Source organism: Phocoena phocoena, chromosome 18 (assembly GCF_963924675.1).
Source record: "Phocoena phocoena chromosome 18, mPhoPho1.1, whole genome shotgun sequence".
Taxonomy (NCBI): domain Eukaryota; kingdom Metazoa; phylum Chordata; class Mammalia; order Artiodactyla; family Phocoenidae; genus Phocoena; species Phocoena phocoena.
In genome coordinates, this window is record NC_089236.1 from 15,690,932 (window position 1) to 15,711,354 (window position 20,423).

General features: G+C 40.8%; 1 protein-coding gene across 1 annotated transcript in view; it reads left to right on the top strand.

Moving 5' to 3' along the window:
* The window catches only part of NEK5 (NIMA related kinase 5), a 60,908-nt gene that overhangs the window by 38,690 nt on the left and 1,795 nt on the right, over window positions 1–20,423 (top strand). The window contains exons 18-22 of the mRNA XM_065896208.1: window positions 1,270–1,396; window positions 5,789–5,914; window positions 6,985–7,122; window positions 7,542–7,544; window positions 15,554–15,662. Of these exons, the coding sequence (XP_065752280.1) occupies window positions 1,270–1,396; window positions 5,789–5,914; window positions 6,985–7,122; window positions 7,542–7,544; window positions 15,554–15,662 (503 nt within the window). The remainder of the gene's footprint in view (window positions 1–1,269; window positions 1,397–5,788; window positions 5,915–6,984; window positions 7,123–7,541; window positions 7,545–15,553; window positions 15,663–20,423) is intronic.

Below are 20,423 nucleotides of genomic sequence, written 5' to 3' on the forward strand. Positions count from 1 at the left end.
CAGACCAGGGCTCGAACCTGTGTCCCCTGCATTAGCAGGCAGATTCTCAACCACTGTGCCACCAGGGAAGACCCAAGTTTGCCTTTTAAATTACCAAAAGTTAAGTATGAATATGTGTATACCCATATATATATATATATATATAAATTATATACTCAATTTCTTCCTTTCATGTTTTTTTATTGGCTTAAAACTTTTTTAATGTTATTTCTTTCAGATTTGTGTGTGTGCATGTGGTGAAGGATTCCTTTTTTTTTTTTAAATAGACTTCATGTTGTAGGGTAGTTTTAGGTTCGAGGCAAAATTTAGCAGAAGGTACAGAGATTCCCCATGGAGCTCCTGCCCCCATCCCCCAGGGCATGTAGCCTTCCCTACCATCAAAATCCCTCACCAGAGTGGAACATTCGTTACAATTGATAAACCTACACTGACACATCATAATCACCCAAAGTACATAGGTTACCTTAGGGTTCACTCATTCTCTGGGTTTTGACAAATGTGTAACGACATGTATCCATCATTATAGAATCATACAGAGTATTTTCACGGCCCTAACAATCCTCTGTGCTCCACCTGTCTTTGAGATTTTTATTAGCCTTTTGCTACAAAGACTTCAGTAGAGTGGTGGTAGTTAGCGCTCACTTGTAACCACTAGGCCCTCTAAGTGTCCCGGAGCTGTGAGTACCCGAGGAAGCAGCTCTGGGGACCTGGGTCAGGGTTGGAACCTGAGGGCTGGTCCATCCACGGTGCTTCTGTGAAGTGAGGCACCGAAGTTGGCCTGCTAGAAAAACGAATGGACTCCAAACAGTTTTATCTACCAGTTTGTTCATCCTTTGTTATTCTCTGCTTTGATAATGCTTGAAATAGAGCGATCATTTTAATTTTAATTATGGAATATTAGAAGCAGTTTCAGGGACCTGACTGGGAATGTTAAAGCTTAAAGCAGGGCCTAGATGAGCTAACCTTGAAAGTTCCTTAGAATGGAACTGCAGGAGAATAAGATTGACGGCGGAAAATCTGCATCAGGTTAGCTGCCACTTATCAGTGCTTATCACTGTTGACAGGGAGAAGCAACGAACACATTCCTGCTTCTATCGTGTTCCAACACAGTTCTAGTTTTAAAACCCGACCGATTCATGTAATAAACATACATTGAATACTTACTGCATACCTTGGTAAATGTTGTTACTGGGAACATGAAATAATTTTCAAACTTTTCTCCCCCCAAATATGGCTTTTTTCTCATGAAACACCATGAAATTCCTTTAGGCAATGGATATACTGAATGAAACTTTGACCTCTGAGGACGGCGATAAGTTTAAAGGGTATAAATGTATAAAGGAGCATGAAGATTATACAGACAAAGCATTTGAAAAACTCTGTTGCCAGGAAGCAGGTATGTGTCCCTTCAAAGCTGCAGATGAGAAGGAACCATTTTATTGGCAGTCATCTCGAATTCTCTCCTCCTTACTCGCATCCCGTGATTTGACTGTCCCCTGCCCCCCACCTCACCCTGAACTGGACGGAGACCTGGCCCCTCTGACTCTGCCCACCCCAGGGGTCACACCCCCTGAGACCCACCCTCCTCTCTGCCCCACACGGTCTCCTGGGGCTGTTTCACCTGCCCCCTCAGCTTCCGCATCTCCCGGTCCACACTCACCTATCTTTCTCAGGATCTGCTGGATGGCTCCATAGACAAGTCCCACTAGCATCTCAGACTCGGTGTGTGTACAATCCAGCTTCTGAGCCCTTTCTTCCCAGGGAGGCTTTATTTCCGGTGATGCCCTCACCAGGCCGACAGCCCTGCTGTCATGCCTGGTGGTTTTTACTCTGAGATGTCCCTGAGTCTTCTCCTCTTTCCTTCCCTCTGTCCTGTCTAGTCTCAGCGGTGCGTGTGGTAGGAAACATGTGGGCTTTGGAGACCGTACGGAGTTCGAATCCCAGGTGGTGCTGCCACTTTATGATTGTGTGCCCTTTCACAAGCTACTTCAGATCTCTGAATCTCAGTTTCCTCTTAAGAGTGACGACAATAGTACTTGCCACACAGGCTTACTGTGAGGACTAAAGTGAAAATTGATATATTAGGTGCTTAATTTAATATCTGCTCTTCCCTTAATTTTCCCTTTCCCTTCCCTCACCGAACTGCTTTAGTCTCCTATGCATCCTCCCTTTCTCTAGTATTCCCCCTTCATTCTCTAAGTAATTGCTACAGTCATCTTGTCATATTATTATCCTACTCAAATTTTGTTTTGATAATGCCTGTAGGATACAGTCTGTTGCACATAGTATCACATTTAACACTGCGTGGCGTGATCCTTTGGTGACCCCCCCTTTCCTGCCCCATCACCCCCTCTCTCTTTCCACAGACGATGGGATCCACACAGCCTGCTGGAGCCCCATCTTCCCTTGCAGCTATGTGAGCAGTCACACACCCTGGCTTGCCTCCGTTTCCTCTTCCTGGAATCATAACACTTTGCCTCATTTCTACCTGGAAAAATCTTTATTCAATTCAGCAGGCATCTTGTGGAGAATCTCCCTTCTGCCAGACTGTGCTAGGTGGGAGGGACCTCAGAGATGAATGAAACCTGGGTCTGCCCTCAGAATCACAGAATTGTCATGAGCCAAAGAAAGGAAGCACAAAACATGCTTTCTGAGCCCCAGTACTAATCATTGCTCGAGTGCCAGCTGGTTGGAGAGTCGGGGGGTACCTCTCCTACAAAGCTTGGCATTCCAGGGAGCTTGGGCTTTATCCTGTGTGATGGCTTTCAGTCAAAGGGAATTAAATGTTATTCGTGATGGAGAAAGATCACGCTGGCTGCCATGTGAAGGATGCGTGGAGGGGCAGGCCTGAGGGCAGGAGACTGGTCCAGGTGGGAAATGACAGGTGCACAGGGCAGGGCAGGGTAGTGACAATAGACACCAGGTGTGAACTGCCGAGTGTGGGGACTGAGGAAGAGAAGAGGGTCCCAGTCTTCTAATTCAGATGGACAAGGCTATCACCAGCCAGACAGGTGCATACGTCACACAGAGGGAGGTCAGTAGAGATAACGTAATGGTTTAAATTTGTAACATATTGAGTTTAGGTCTTTCTGAGCATCAGCTGGAGGTTTTTAGAAGGTGATAGCTGAGTAAGACCAAAGCTCTGGGGCAAATCAGGGCTTCCTTAGCATACGCACAGTATTTCAACCTTGATGGTGGTGGAAAACACCTAGGCACTGGGGCTGGAGTGAGAAGGAAATGGAGCTTAGGACAGGCGCTTGTATTGTTTAAACAAGTTTTGGGAGAATCAGAAGAGAGTGAAGCCAAAGAAGGAGAGAAGGTTCTGGAAGGAGCCTCAGGGCTTGGCAGTATCAACTGGAAGAGAAAGACCAAGTGAGGCAGGTTGAGTAACAGCCCACGGGGTTAGGTTATCAAGGGCCCTGAGTGGCCTCAGTGTAAGCAATTCCAGTGAAAAGAATCAAATCAAAGGTTATTCTTTGCGTGAGTTCCTCTGGGAAGAGAAGAGAGTGAATTATAAGTCTCAAAAGACATGTATGCTTTTTTTTAGATTTTTTTAAAAAAACTCTTCATTAGTTTGATGCTGAAAACGGTCTCTTAATTTAAACTGGGCTCCCATAATTACTATTCAGGCTGAACAATTTCCCATATGTTTATTGACATCTGTATTTCTCTTGTCAATTATGTGCTCACATCCTTTATCCATTTTTCTTCTGAAAATGGCATGTTTGTTTTTTTCTTTATAAGGCTCATTTAAATTGAACCTTTGTCTGAAATACGTATTGCAAATAGTTTCCCCAGTTGGTCTTTAGATCTCATTTATAGTAACAACAGCAAATATGTGTGAGAGTGTGTGTGTGTGTGAGTGGGTGTGTGTGTGTGTGTGTGTGTGTGTGTGTGTACGTACGTACATATAACTTGGGAATTAACTTTACAAGAATTGTGCAGAGCATATGAAGGAAACTATAAAACCTTACTGAGGTATTTAAAGATTATTTGAATAAATGTAGAGAAATAACACTGTTATATATTGGAAATATTCATTCCAAATAAATATATGGATTTTTGGCAATTTCACTCAAAAGCACAATAGGATTTTTTTCTGGTGTTAGGAGATCTTGGAGATTCTTAACTAGCCAAAAAATTTAGAAAAGAAGAGCATTGAGGGGCACTTGCCCTTCCAAATATCAAAACTGTATTATATAAATTATAGTCATTAAAACAATGTGATACTAGCACCAGAATAAAAAAAGTAATGAAAAAAGAGAAAGTTTAGAAACAAACTCTAGTATGTATCATAATTTAGCATATGCTAAAAGTCACATCATAAGTCAATGGGAAAAGAAAGAATTACTCAAATAAATGCTCTACGACCAACTGGTTAACAGTTTGGGGGAAACTGTGAAATCAGACCCTATATAATGATACAACAAAATAAATTCCAAAATAAAATCAAAGTGTTTATATGTAAAAAAAATGAAGTTATATGTCAGAAAATAAAGTGAAAGAAAATATAGGTGAGTATTTTTTTTTTGGCTAGGGAAGAATTAGCTATTCAAAATACATAGGAAAAAAATCACAGAATAAATTAGTAATAGATTCAGCTTTAACAGTGAAAGCCTTTGGTAAAGAAAATATTATAATACTAGCCCCTAGCATTGTCATTTTCAGTAGTTTACCTAGGGAAAATAATCATAAATGTCAAAAAAATTAACTACAAATGAGTTCATTAAAGTGTTGTCTATAATAGTAAAAAATTCTAGCAATCTAAAAATCCAGCAAAAAAGAATTAGTTAAGTTATAATATATCCATGAAACAGAATACCATGTTTTCTTTAAAATGATGGTGTAGAACAATATTTAATAATACAGGTATGGTATGTTGCTAATTGAAAAGAACAAGTTATAAAAGGGTGTGTAACATTTGGCCCCTTTTTTGTTTCAAAACGAACCAGAAACTATATGCGAGAAGGAAATTTTGAAATTTTAGGTCTCTGGAGAGTGGGATTGTGGTAATTTTTGTTTCCTTCTTCTACTTATCTGATCTCCAGAGTTCTTATAATGAAACATACTAATAAATAAAGAAAATGATAACACAAGTTATTTTTTAAATTAAGGTAATGGAACAGTTGCATTTCTGTGGAACCTGACTAAAGTTCACATAAATGCCTCAAGAATTTGTCCATCCATGCCGTTAATATTTCTTCCGCGTTAAATACATTGGCTAGTCAGTCAAATGTTAATAATAAAAGTGAAACAATTTTAAACCTGTTTATAATTTCAGTCTTGTAAGTTAGGATCTATCTATGTCTTAGTCCATTTAGGCCACTGTAACAAAACACCATCAACTGGGAGACTTATAAACAACATTTATTTCGCACAGTTATGGAGGCTGGAAAGTCCAAGACCATGATGCTGGCAGATTCAGGGTCTGGTGAGGGCCCGATTCCATCTTTCTGCTGTGTCCTCACTTAGCGGAAAAGATGCGGGAGCTCTCTGAGGTCTGTTTCATAGGAGCATTTCCTATTCATGAGGCTCCACCCTCATGACCTAATCACCTCTCCACAGCCCCTCCTCCTAATACCATCACACTGGGCATTAAGTTTCAGCATATGAATTCGAGGGGGCACACAAACATTCGGTCCACAGCAATCTGTATTAGATTGAGGGTCTTGATTTCTCTGCTTTTGAAGTTACCAGCTGATGGACTCCAGGTTTCCTAAGAACTATTTCTTGCAGTTAGTCACACTTTGACTGCTTTGAGATCAACGAGTTATTTCCTTATACCCAGGGTTGTTCATTCCAGATGCTGCCGCTGCAGAGGACAGGAGACAGTGGGATGCTGGGTCTCCTCAGACTCTGCTGCAAATGATGGCCACGGCCGACATCACCTCCACCTGCTCCACTGTGCCTGAGGGTGAAGCTGACATCAGTGGCACAAATTGTCAGCAAGAGGAGAGCGAGGCCCCAAAGGCAGCTGTGTTCACCCCAAATGCTTGTGCTCACCCTGACTTGACAGTTCTCAGTTTTCAGTACAATCCCGATAGATTTGTATTAAATGCCTTTCAAAGATTTTGTTTTGGTTTCTCCCCTACCTCTGCAGAGACTTGCCTACTAATTATCCTAGACAATTGGCCACTGTAGCTATGAGAATGTAAAGGAAGAAAGATCCAGGTTCCCACCTTCCTCCCAAGGAGGGAGAGGTGGCTTCATTTGCCTTCCCGTGCCAGCCTAATAACTCCCTTGCAGTATCTTAGAGGGTCATTTTTTCCTCAGTAACATCAGAACTGAAATATTAGCTGCCCCACAAGATTTAGAGAGTCAGTGCAGAGATACATATTAGCTTGCTTTGCAAACCAAAGTGCTATTTCCATGTTAGCAGTGTTTAGGATAAGATGATATTTTCAACCTAAATTCTTCCATTTTCATTTGGGCTTCTGGCACAGTCTTTCCTTAGCAGAGAGTCCCAGCAATATCTGGGTGTGATCTTACCGGTGGTGGAGATTTTTATTGCTTATTTCCTATGTTCTTCTTGATAACATGGGGCTGAGGGAGAGCTAAAATTTATACCCATCTTATAAGTTGAAGTCTGTAAGTATATCACTGAGATTAGTAATTAAAAGTGTGTGAATTGACCCATATTTATACTATTACAGAAAATATTGTACATCATCAAATTTACAAGAAAGGGCTTGCAAACATAATACAATTTAATCCATCCTGAGACAGTAAGAGGGGAAACCTAATTTAAAATAAATAGAATAGAAATGTCAACACACCAAAACAGCCAGTCTACAGGGCAAAAAATGACTCTCCTGCCCAACAGTACATGATAATATCGTCACTAAACTTTTCTGTATCTCAGCTTCCTTGCTAATAAAATGAGGGGTGGGATTAGGTGACCTCCAAGGATCTCACATTCTGGGATTTTATAAAAACTCAAATGAAGAAGCATTTTTAGTTTCAGTAATCCAGGCTCCTTTTCAGACGGCCGAGTGATCGTGATTGAAGGCATTCCAGAAAACAGGAAACGGTGGCGGCTTGAAACGCCGGGAACTTTAATGAGTGTTTTGACAGCAGCACATCTAACAAGTAGCTCCTTTTCTGCCAACGATGGAGAATTTGGTATGTAGTTTACTTTTTTTTTTTTTTTTCCGGTACGCGGGCCTCTGACTGTTGTGGCCTCTTCCGTTGCGGAGCGCAGGCTCCGGACGCGCAGGCTCAGCGGCCATGGCTCACGGGCCCAGCCGCTCCACGGCATGTGGGATCCTCCGGGACCAGGGCACGAGCCCGAGTCCCCTGCATCGGCAGGCAGACTCTCAACCACTGCGCCACCAGGGAAGCCCCTGTAGTTTACTTTTAAGAGAGAATTGGGAGGGTGTCTAAGCCTTTTCAGAAGCTGATTTGCTTTGTCCAAGCCTGTTCCAAATGCCACTAACAAGACTTGAACTTCTGAGAAAAGTAGGATCATTTTCTGTAATGTGATGGGTTGACAAGTGATGAAAAGTTAGGTAGGAAGGACCAGTGGCTTTGTAGGTGATGAGCTAGTGCTTAGTGCTACCTCACAGAGTCCGTTTATTCTGACAGCTCTTCAGCAGACTCAAATTACCATCCTGGGGGCCGTAAAATACATCTTAATATAGTTTTTTTCAGCTTTAGGTTTTTCTTGCCTCCAGTGTTTAGCAAGATTATGCTGCTGTTGACTTTAAGGGAAACCAACCGTTACTTTCTAAAGTTGGAGGGAATTCCTATCACAGTGGGGATTTGGTCCTCCACTGGGTGTGCAGGTGTAAACTGCTACGAGCAAAGCCATTTGGGGCAGGCAGGTATCAAACAGAGAATACCTGCGCAGGGGCGAGGTTTCAGGGCTGGGGCTGCTGAGATGCGAGGCTGAGGCGGAGCGGAGGCCTGGTTAGAAACCTGACAGTGATGGAGGCGGATGCGTGCTTACAAAGTTAAAGAACAACACTGAGAATAATGCAAGAGTCGTACCCGACTGTTTCTGAAGAGTGAGTCTGCCCGTTTGTGAAGCTCAAGAGAAGGGGAATATTTGTGAAAGGTGAGTCTGAAAGAATGGACAGCATTTTATTGAGGAACGAATATTTCAGGTGGAGAGAACTTGCAGATCCACAGTCCTGAGAGACTAAGAAAGACGGTATGGGCTTCCCTGGTGGTGCAGTGGTTGAGAGTCTGCCTGCCGATGCAGGGGACACAGGTTCGTGCCCCGATCCGGGAAGATCCCATATGCCACGGAGCGGCTGGGTCGCTGAGCCTGCGCGTCTGGAAGGCCCACGTACCCCCCCAAAAAAAAAAAGAAAGAAAGAAAGACGGTATGACTAAAATCTAGGCGCCGGAGAAGGGACCAGTGTCCCTGAGTAGATGAAGTTCTTCGGTGTTATTACTTATCTCAGCTGCCACACTTAAAACTCAAGGCGGGGGTGGCAGTGCAGTGGGGAGAGAGAGAGGAAATGCCTCCCTGCCTTCAAGGCTCTCTTTCAAGTACCTTCAAACCACAGACGGCAGTGTGATTGCATGTCTGCTCCCTCCCCTTCTATCCTGGGATAGAAACATCATCTGTAAGGATGGGGCTGGGGGCCGGTGGGGAAGAAGTTTTGGGCTGGCCTGGCTTGGCCTGGAAACCAAGGGCTGGGGCCACAGACCAGGTAGGAGGGGGGCGCCCATCTTTCAGGACACTGCGATGGTGACATACTGGTGACTATGATGTGTCTTCTTGGGTTTGTTCCCGTGCTTCTTGGAGAGAGTCATAGAAAACTTCATTTGATCTTGCATACCAAATTAATTAATTGATGAACTGACTGCATTTTCAAATGGATGGCTTTACATTAGGCATATATGAGTAATTTAATCTAACAAGTGGGATTAAACATAGGAACTTGCCTCTAAGGGTAGCATTCAAAGCAAAATGTAGGTATTTTCTTTTGTAACCTGCTAAAGGTGCAGGCATGCCCTCCCACCCGAGCTGTGTTTTCTCTGCTCTTTCAGCCTCTCACTCTGTTGTTGGCCTCACCCCATCTTTCCTATCCCTGTAGCAAGCTTGACTTCCTGTCTCTGGTCATCTCTTCTTTCTTTACCTCTCCCTCTGCACCCCTGCCAGATAATCCTAAAAATCCTTTTAAATCCTGCAAAAGATTCTCTCATACCCTCAGGATAAAATCTAGACTCTGCAGACTCTAAGTGCCTTCAAGATCGGATGGCCTCTCCCAGCACCAGGGCTGCTAGCACTTCTCCATCAGCAAATATTTCTCCCTCAGTTTAGAAAGGTGAGTCTTTCTAAAGACTCCTCCCTTTGCCAAAGTAATTCCTCCTGTAAGATTTCACTCTGATGCAACCTCCCGGCCATTCCTGATGTTTTACCAGCAGATACCCTTCCCTCCCTGCTTTTCGCTATGTTGCCGAACAGGGCTTTACAAAGGTGTCTGGAATATAGGAGATTCTTAATCAGTTAATAATTGGAATGAATGAGTGGAAGAGCCTGTAACTTGATTGACATGCTTCCGTTTAATCCAAAAAATTCTAATAAGCTTTCTGTAAATCCTCAAGTTTGTCTACGGTCTCTCTGGCTTTTCTCTGTTAGTTGCCTCTGACAATTTCACATGAATTCAGTCTCATACTCAAATTCGTTCACACTCAAATATTGGTTAAAGGCATGAAAGACATTTCCTTATTATGTTTATCATTTAAATTCAGGCCATAAAAAGATGCAGTAGCAATTTTATTTGAAATTTTAGAGATTGCTATTAAAAACCTGGATCTCAATTAAACTACTGCCTGTGTACCACTGACAAGGAACCACTGGTTTTTTGTTTGTTTTTATAAATTTATTTATTTATTTTTGGCTGCGTTGGGTGTTCGTTGCTGCATGCGGGCTTTCTCTAGTTGGCGGCGAGTGGGGGCTACTCTTTGTTGTGTTGCGCGGGCTTCTCATTGCGGTGGCTTCTTTTTGCGGTGGCTTCTCTTGTTGTGGAGTATGGGCTGTAGGTGGGCAGGCTTCATCAGTAGTTGTGGCTCGCGGGCTCAGTAGTTGTGGCTCATGGGCTCTAGAGCTCAGGCTCAGTAGTTGGGGTGCACGGGCCCAGCTGCTCCGTGGTATGTGGGACCCTCCAGGACCAGGGCTCGAACCCATGTCCCCTGCATTGGCAGGCAGATTCTTAACCACTGCAACACCAGAGAAGCCTGGAACCACTGTTTTTTATTTTTGTTTTTGTTTTTTTGGGGGATTGAAACACCTCCCTGCCGTGGAAGCCCTAGTCTTAACACTGGACCATCAGGAAGTCCCCCAGGAACCACTGTTTTAAATGCCTGAGAAAACATCAGGGCACGTCTCCTTTGCATTCCTCTAAGTTTGGTTTCCCTGCTTAATATCCCACAAGACACTGTAATTCTCTGATCATAAAAGTAAAGTTCACTTTAGTTTCCTGTTTAATATCTTTCTTCCTCACTAGACTATAAGCGTCTGAGAGCTTTGTCTTGATCACCACCCCACTCGGCCTCTCCATCTCTAGTGCCTGGTATATTGCCCAGAACTTAGTAAGTCACCATGCCTTTGTTTTTGTTTTTGTTTTTTGTTTTGCGGTACGTGGGCCTCTCACTGTTGTGGCCTCGCCCGTTGCGGAGCACAGGCTCCGGACGCGCAGGCCTAGCGGCCATGGCTCACGGGCCCAGCCGTTCTGCGGCATGTGGGATCCTCCCGGACCGGGGCACGAACCCGTGTACCCTGCATCGGCAGGCGGACTCTCAACCACTGCGCCACCAGGGAAGCCCCACCATGTCTTTGTGAATGAAAATACAGCCATAGCACGTTTTTACTATCACTTTATGTAAAGGCATGGGATTGCCAATATTTGTATTGCTATCAAGTTGGATAAGGAAATTACAATGCTAATTATTCTTACAGCTCTATGGAGTCTTTGTAAAGACTTTCTGCATGTGTAGATTTTAATAACTTTGATTACAGGTGTAATAGACACAATTTATAAAGGCATTTAAGGATTCATTGTTGTACATTTAAGCATGATTCATATATCGTTTGTCAGTCTTTAGCTTAAATATCCAACTCCTTGAAGATAAATTCCTTTGATGTTTCTAGTTCTAAATTCCATTTGAACATGAGGGTTTGGACTTTTCCTCAGTGGTTAAGAATGGTTAAGAATTGTGTTAAGAATCTGGCGCAGTGGTTAAGAATCTGCCTGCCAATGCAGGGGATACGGGTTTGAGCCCTGGTCCGGGAAGATCCCACATGCCGTGGATCAACTAAGCCCGTGTGCCACAACTACTGAGCCTGCGCTCTAGAACTCGCGAGCCACAACTAGTGAACCTGTGCACCACAACTACTGAGCCTGCATGCCACAACTACTGAAGCCTGCCCACCTAGAGCCCATGCTCCGCAACAAGAGAAGCCACTATAACGAGAAGCCCATGCACCGCAACGAAGAGTAGCCCCAGCTCTCTGCCACTAGAGAAAGCCCGCGCACAGCAACGAAGACCCAATGCAAAAAAAATAAATAAAATTAATTAATTAAAAATAAATAAATAAAAATGAGGGTTTATCAAGTACATGTTTAATTTGTGCTAATTTTAAAAAGTTTGGAATAGCAAGACTTTACAAAATCCTTTTAAATGAATCTAACTAGTAAGAGTGACACTCTTTCAAAGAGAAGTATTTTTTTACATGTGCATAATTAATTCAGGTCAGTAATTTTGTTTATAGTTTAACCACTCCAAGGGAATCCTTGGTGGGAAGGTAACCTCTATTTTTCTAGTGTAAGTTTTCGGGCCACACAGTTGCCTTGGTAACATCATAGTTGCACATCCTGATAACAGCTGATTTACATTTCTGTAGTTAGCCTTTCATTCTTTCTTCTATCCTGTTAAACAAAAATAAGAGCCTCCTAAAACTGTCTTCCTAAGACAGGAAAATAAAAACTGTCAGATTCCCACACCAGGAGGAATACTCTGGCTTGCTTTTAATTAGCCAGACTACCTCATAGATGAGATATATCAATCTGTTTCATTTGTTGAATGCGCTTTAGGAAGTAACATGGGCTATGATTTGGGATGAAATATGTTGATTTAAATAGGTAAATGTAAGTGTGGTGAGATTTATACTTGTGTGTACATGAGCAGTCATGTAACAGTTTACCGAAAAAAAAAAAAAGCCACACTTTGCTCTTAATTCCACCTTTGGAGGAAAGTTCCTATTTCTAATCTCAGTTGCTAACAGAGGATAGGGATTTTTTTTTTTCCTGGAGACTAAAGTGAAATACTCTTTAGACACCTAGGAACCAGATGGTTGTACAGTTTGTGTGGGAAAGGTATGTTATGACAGATTACAAACATGAGCACAGTCCTTCACTCTTCCCTGTATCCATGCCCTTTGCAGTATGACTTTGCAGCTCCTCTGTCATTAAATGTTTTTCTTCCCCTCTTCCCTTGAGTCTTGACTGGCCTTGTGATTTGCTTAGGCCAGTAGAATGCACCGGAAGTGATGGTGTGGCAAATCTGAGTATTTAAGGAGCTTCTGCTCGCTCTTTTGGAATCCTGTCCATCTCTCAACTAGCTCCAGTTGCCCTGCTGGAAAATGAGGGACCGTGTGGAACAGAGAGACAAGCCATCCCAAGTGAAGCCATGCTAGACCAGCCAACCTCCAGATGGCCAGGCAAGTGACTGCAGATGCCATGAGGGGCCCAGCTGAGACTGGAAGAGCTGACCAGCTGAACCCAGCCCAAATCGCCCAACTGCAGAATTGTGACCTATATAAATGGTTACTGTTTTAAGCCACTAAGTTATGTGGTAGTTTATTATTCTGGAAAAGCTAACTATCGTAGACATACTTAGCAAAATTCCTAAAGTGGTAGTTGAAAGTAGGCTAGCTCTACATAATTTTAAAGCCAACTTAAGAAACCAGCATTTTAAATTCTCTGTGAATTCTTTTAGTTCTTTTGTGGATTCTTTTAAGAAAATCTGTCTCAACAATGTTCTTGATTGCACCAAGGTTTTTGTAGGGAAAAAAACAGACATCATTGACATGCATATGAAAAGATGCTCAACATCATTAATCATCAGTAACTTTAAATCAAAACCACAAAGAGGGGCTTCCCTGGTGGCACAGTGGTTAAGAATCCACCTGCCAATGCAGGGGACACGGGTTCGAGCCCTGCACCTGCAAGATCCCACATGCCACGGAGCAGCTTGAGCCCGCGTGCCGCAACTAATGAAGCCCACGTGCCTGGAGCCCATGCTCCACAACAAGAGAAGCCACTGCAATGAGAAGCCCGAGCACTACAACGAAGAGTAGCCCCCACTGCCACAACTAAAGAAAGCCCGCGTGCAGCAGTGAAGACCCGACACAGCCAAAAATAATAAATAAAAATTTTAAAAAACAAAACAAAACAAAAACCACAAAGACCTATCATCTCACACTCATTCGATGGCCACCATAAAAAAAAAAACCAAAAAATAACAAGTATGTGGAATAATTGGAACCCTTATGCACCATTGGTAGAATTGTAAAATAGTGCAGCCATTATGGAAAATGGTATGGCAGTTCCTTAAAAAATTTAAAATAGAACTGCCTGATCCAGCAATCCCTCGTCTGGGTATATATACAAAAGAATTGAAAACAAGGTCTCGAAGAGATGTTTTTGCACACCCATGTTCAACGTACCATTATTCACAATAGCTAAGATGTGGAAGCAACCTAAATGTTCATCAGTGGATGAATGGATAAAGAAAATGTGGTATATACATACAATAGATTATTATTCAGTGTTAAAAAAAGAAAGAAATCCTGTCATAAGCTACAACATAGGTGCACCTTGAGGACATTATGCTAAGTGAAGTAAACCAGTCTTGAAAGATAAATACTGCAAGATTCCCCTTAGGTGAGGTATTTACAGGAGTCAAATTCTTAAAAAGTATAATGGTGATTTCCAGAGGCTGGGGGGAGGGGGATATAGGGAGTTGTTTTTCAGTGGGAGTAGAGTTTCAGTCATGCAAGATGGAAAAGTTCTAGAGAGCTGCTGTACAACAATGCATATAGTTAACAATACTGTACTGTACACCTGGAAATTGTTAAGAGGGTAAATTTATGTTATTTTTTCTTTTACCACAAACAAAAAAATCTCAGACGTCGACTCAAAAAGTAATTCAGAATTCCTTGATTGTCTCATGAATTGTTTTATTATGGTCTCTTTGAATTGGGATCCAAAAAAATTTGATTGATATGTTAAAAAAATAACAATTCAGAGGAGTAATACTGTGAATGTGAGGAATTTTAGTTATACCTTATCCAATTTTTTTCACCTATATTTTCATTTTTATGAATACACAAGAGTGGTATAAGATTAAAAATGTATGCTTAGGGAGGACTAAAAGAGCTCTTAGAGTAATTTATATAAAATATAAATTCTGGGCTTCCCTGGTGGCGCAGTTGTTGAGAGTCCGCCTGCCGATGCAGGGGACACGGGTTCGTGCCCCGGTCTGGGAAGATCCCACATGCCGCGGAGCGGCTGGGCCCGTGAGCCATGGCCGCTGAGCCTGCGCGTCCGGAGCCTGTGCTCCGCAACAGTGAGAGGCCCGCGTACCGAAAAAAAAAAAAAAAAATATATATATATATATATATAAATTCCAAGGGCTAAGAAAACATTGTCCCATTTTATTGGGAACATTTTCTTTGCTATTGCTGTATAAAATATGTGCATCTCATAATTATTGGAATCTTAGAGTTGTTGAGGGGATGCTGCTTTCTATAAAGAAATATTATACTACCTTCATTCTGATTTTTTTCCCAAGAGAAAAAAAGTACATTTTTAAAAAAATTTTTAATTTTTAAGAGTCTGGCTTACCTCATTCTTTTTTTAATGTTTGCAAAGTATTTAATAGTATGTGGGCATTATTTGAAATCACAAGAGTCAAGATTTTTTTTTTTTTGGCTGAGCCGTGGGGCTTGCAGGGTCTTAGTTCCCCAACCAGAGATTGAACCCACACCCTTGGCAGTGAAGGCACAGAGTCCTAACTGCTGGACCGCCAGGGAATTCCCAAAAAGTACATTTTAAATAACAACAATTAATTCACCCCCTCACCTCCTTCCTCCCCTCACCAAAAAAGATAAAATTGTGGGTGTGTGCTTGGGGTTTTTTTTTGCAGACATCAGTGATTAACCGTAACCATAAACTGAATACTGGGTATAAAAACAACGAAGGATAAGGGTAGTGCAATAATGTTGGAAAGTCTTAAGTTTTTACAAGATTTTCTTAAATTTTCTATACAATCAAAGCATCTACTCCCAAAGTGGGATTATTTTGTCTCTTCATCTCTGATCCTTATTCTTCTTACTTCTTTCTCTTGTGTTGCCTACTACGTTCAGTACAATGTGGAATAGTTGGTGTCAGTTGTCACCTGTCTATTCTCTGTTTTAATGGAAATTATTCAAAGGTTTTACCATTGTGTTTGATGTTCAATATAGGATTTTTAGTATATGTCCCTCTTGAGATGTATAGGCTGGGATGCTTTAATCTCTCTTTCTGTCATTTAACAGTGGGACCATTAAAACAATGGCTTCCTAAAGAAGAGGGGAAGGTAGAAGTGGCCTCTGACATTGAAGTAGATGAAGAACAACCAGAACCAAGATCTGATGATGATGATACGTAAGTAGGTCATACCTAGATGCCTAAATGAAGCACGGGATATAGTAAAAATGGTAAAAAGTTAAAATGCTGTTGTTGAGGCATAGAATATAGCCTCAAAGACCCAGCTAAGGAGACCAAGTTTTCTTATATACATGGGTTTGTCTCTGGGTTCTCCATTCTTTTCCAATGGCTTTGCTTTCCCTTTCTGCATCAGTGATATTCTGTCAGTTACTATGGCTTTATTGTACCTTTTGATATCTGGTATGGCTAGTCCTCACAGCTTCCTCTAGCCTCCATATCATTTTCTTCAAAATTATCTTTGCTGTTGCTTTTTACTCAACGTATACATCCTTTCATTCTCTTGTAAAGTGTCATGAAAAAGCTTGTTGGGATTTTGATGAGAATGAGATTACATTTGTTGATTAATTTATGGGAATTCACATCTTTGTGATTATAAGTCAACATCCATGAATATAGTATAGCTCTCCATCTATTTATGCCTTTTAAAATATACTTCAGTATTTTTATAGTTTTCTTCATGATATAGATACCACTTAACTTTTCTGTTTTTGCCATTATTAATGGGGTCATTTTTCTCCTACTACATTTTGGCTACTGCTAGTGTATGGAACACTATTGATGTTGTATCCTGTAACCTCACTGAACTCTCTAATTAGTTCTAAAATTTGGAGTCCTTTGAAGTTTAAAATTTTTATTATAATTTACTTTTAAAATAGGTAATATATTTACATGGTTCCAAATTCAAAAGGTATATTCTTTTCATAGTCTTTCTGCTATCTCATTACCTCTGCCACACAATTCCCCTCCCCAGAGTCAACCAATCCAATCTGCTTCTTGTGCATACTACTTCTGAGAAATTCCATTAAAATGTAAGCAAATCTGTATATCTTGGTATGTGTATATTCCTTTTCTTTTTTTATAGAAACAGTTTCATAATGTAGATACTATCTCGCAACTTCCTTTTATCACTTAACAGTGTATCTTGAGTACCTATCATAATATACAAACAGTAGTATATAGAGAGTTTAAATTCCCAGAACAGCAAAGTGTCGTGTCAAAGAGTATGTACGTTTGTAATTGGATAGTGTCAAATTGCCCTTCACAGAGGTTACACCTATGAACACTTCCACTGACAGGGTATGGAAGTGCCTGTTTCCTTGTACATTTCCTTACTCAGTGTGTTACCAAACTTACGGATCATTGCACAGTTGATAGATTTTAAAATGCCATTTCAGGTTTGTTTTAATTAGCATTTCTTTTTTGAGTAAGGTTGCCTTTCCATATGCTTAAGATCCATCTTTATTTCCTCCCTTGGGAATCAGTTTTATTTATAGCCTTAGTCATTTAAAAAATTTAGGCTATTAACATTGTGTTGATTTGGGGAACTTTTTGTATTTTAGGGAAATTAGTCTTTTAGCTGTAATATGTTTCAAGAATATTTTCCCGTTTTTTGTTTGCATTTATAGTGACTTGTGCCATGAGGAAATTTCTTACTTTTGTTTACTTAGATTTATCAATTATTTAATAAAAAATGATACCAGAATTTTTTTAGTACTTTTATGATTTAGTTTCTATTTAGTTAAATATTTTGTTCATCTTGAATTTCACTTGTACTGTAAAGTGTGGCTCCAACTTAATTTTTTCCCCAAATAACTCCTTACTTATTCCAACGCCATTTATTAAAAATCTTTATTTTTGATACCAATTTGAAGTGCCACTTTTATGATATACAACATTTTTATGTGTATTTGTATCCAATTCCTATTCTTTCTAGTCTAATTATTATAAACATGTTTATAATATGTTTTATTGTTTGGGGGGGCTTTCATTTTTCATAATTTTCCTGTCTAGTCTTGTTTGTTTTTCCATGGGAACATTGGAATCAACCTGTCTAGCAAATAAAGGAGGGAGGGAGGGAGGGAGGAAGGAGGGAGGGATGGAAAAAGGAAGGAAGGGAGGAAGGGAGGGGAGAATTTTCTCAGCCTCTTCCTTTTTCTCCTGGTCTCTATTATTGCTGATGCGAAATCTGCTATCATCTAATTGTTTTTCCTTTATAGATGTGCTCTCTCCCTAGTACTTTCATAACTTACTTTTTCTTCTTTCATTCTTATGTTTTGCTATGATATCTCTAAGTCTGGATTTATCTTTTATCCTCCTTGGTTCACTTTCTTCTGAGAACTCATGACTTTCTTTAGTTCTGGAAATTTTTTACCTATTATCTCTCCAAATATCGCTTTTCTTATTCCTTCCATTTTGGCTCTCCAATTAGATACATTCTAGAGCTTCTCAATCTGTCCCCAATAACACCTAGTTGTACGTTCATATTTTTTAAGAAAGTATTTATTTATTTAGGCTGCACCGGTTCTTAATTGTGGCATGCAGAGTCTTAGTTGCAGCATGCATGCAGGATCTAGTTCCCCGATCCCTGGCCCCCCTGCCTTGGGAGCATGGAGTCTTGCCCACTGAACCACCAGGGAAATCCCCTTTCATATTTTTTATTCTTTGTTTCATTCTAGGTGAATTCTTGAATACAGTTTTCCAATTCTCTCTGGGTATCATCTATTAGGTTTTTAACTTAAATGATTACATATTTCCTAATATTTATAATTATTTTTTCTTATATTTATATTTTCTTGCTTCATTCTTGCATAATTGTTTCCCATAATTTAAAAACATTTTAAAATGGATGTTGTGCTTTAATTTCTCTTGTTGAGCATACTTACTTTAAGGGCTTTATCAAAATCTTCTGTCGATGCCAATTATAAACAATCTATAATAAAGAATAGAAGAGAGTTTTATTCAAGCAAAACTGAGAACTATAGACCAGGAGCGTAGACTCCACCAAGGAAGAAGAAAGCCCTCTGGAGAAGCATGGTTTTCAGTACAGTTTTATATCTTATCAGAACAAAGAACAAACATCAAACATGACAGGGGTACCTTCCTTCAAGGTTTCAAAAGAGCCATTAGCACATACACAGCGAGTCAGCATGACCTTGGTGTCTGGGAAGGGACCCTCATCTTTGAAGGAGTATTTTAGCATTGGTGTCATAGGAACAGGGAACATTTATCCCTATCTTCAGAGTGGACACTTTTTTTTAAATTTATTTTTGGCTGCGTTGGGTCTTTGTTGCTGCACACGGGTTTTCTCTAGTTGCAGCGAGGGGGGCTACTCTTCGTTTGTGGTGCGCGGGCTTCTCATTGCGGTGGCTTCTCTTGTTGCGGAGCATGGGCTCTAGGCACGCGGGCTTCAGTAGTTGTGGCTCCCGGGTTCTAGAGCACAGGCTCAGTAGTTGTGGCGCATGGACTTAGTTGCTTTGTGGCATGTGGGATCTTCCCGGACCAGGGCTTGAACCTGTGTCCCCTGCACTAGCAGGCGGATTCTTAACCTCTGTGCCACCAGGGAAGCTCCCAGAGCTGACACTCTTTAATGGTTAAAGCAGATGTACAAGTGTGTTTGACTGGCCATAAGACAGGCTGTTCCAGGTCACATAAAGTATAGGCCAAATCATGTATAAGCCAGAATGACTTCCCCATACCCCAATATGTGAAAAATTTCTTCCAGTGCTTCCATAAAAATAATTTCATCTCTTGGGCTTCCCTGGTGGTACAGTGGCTGAGAGCCCGCCTGCCCATGCAGGGGACATGGGTTTGTGCCCCGGTCCGGAAAGATCCCACATGCTGCGGAATGGCTGGGCTCGTGAGCCATGGCCACTGGGCCTGTGCATCCAGAGCCTGTGCTCCACAACAGGAGAGGCCACAACAGTGAGAGGCCCACGTACCAAAAAATAAATAAATAAAAAAAATAATAATTTCATCTCGAGTTAGTTCAATGGTCCAACTTAAAAAAAAAAATTTGTTGCCCACCTTACCTTTCTTACCATTAGATTTATTCTTGTGTTTTGGAATTTTAGTTTGCAGGCTCATTTTGTTTTGGAAGTTCTTTTGTATTTTGTGGGGTTTTTTTGGTTTTGTTTTTAAAATTTTCTTCCCTCCTTTCTTTCCTGTCTCCTACATATCTGACAGGTTTTTGGTTTCTTCATTGGGTTCCCTTCCATTCTTCCTAAATGGAACCCTTGAAGAGCTGCTCTTAGTGCAAGGGTGGTCTAGGAAAAAAGCTCAGGAATGTGGCTTGTCTGTCTTGGCTCAACCTCTGGGAGAAAAATACTTCCTGAGAAATTTATAACCATGGATTTGCCTTCACTCAGATTTGGAGTTTGAATTTACAATACTTGGATGGTCTAGAAACATGTAGGTTGAACAATTAACATTAAAATTAGCAGTAAGAGATTGTAATACTCTGGGATCTCTAGAAGAAATACATATAAAACACTCTGGAGGGATATAGCCTCAATCCAGGTTACAGTGAATTTCTCACTAAAGCACTGCTGAAGGTGAGCTCACAATTAAAGATTAAATCCACTATGAGAGACAGCAAACACAACAAATAGCTAAATTAGGTCATAAACAACTTCAGATAATATTATGAGTATTTAATATTTGCATAATAATTACTATTGTGTATTTAAAATTATTTAATTAAGAAAACATGAGAAAAAAGCAGGTCTATCAAAAAAGAACAGGAAGATTTGATAATCAACCAATAGAACTTCTGAACGTGAAAAAAGTCTTCCAATAGAAATTAAAATTCAGCAGTTTAAAAACAGGATAGAGTTAATGAAGGAATTAGTAACTAGAAGATAGATCTGAGGGGGAAAAAATGATCGAAAATGTGAAAGAAGTGTTAAGAGGCATGAAGGC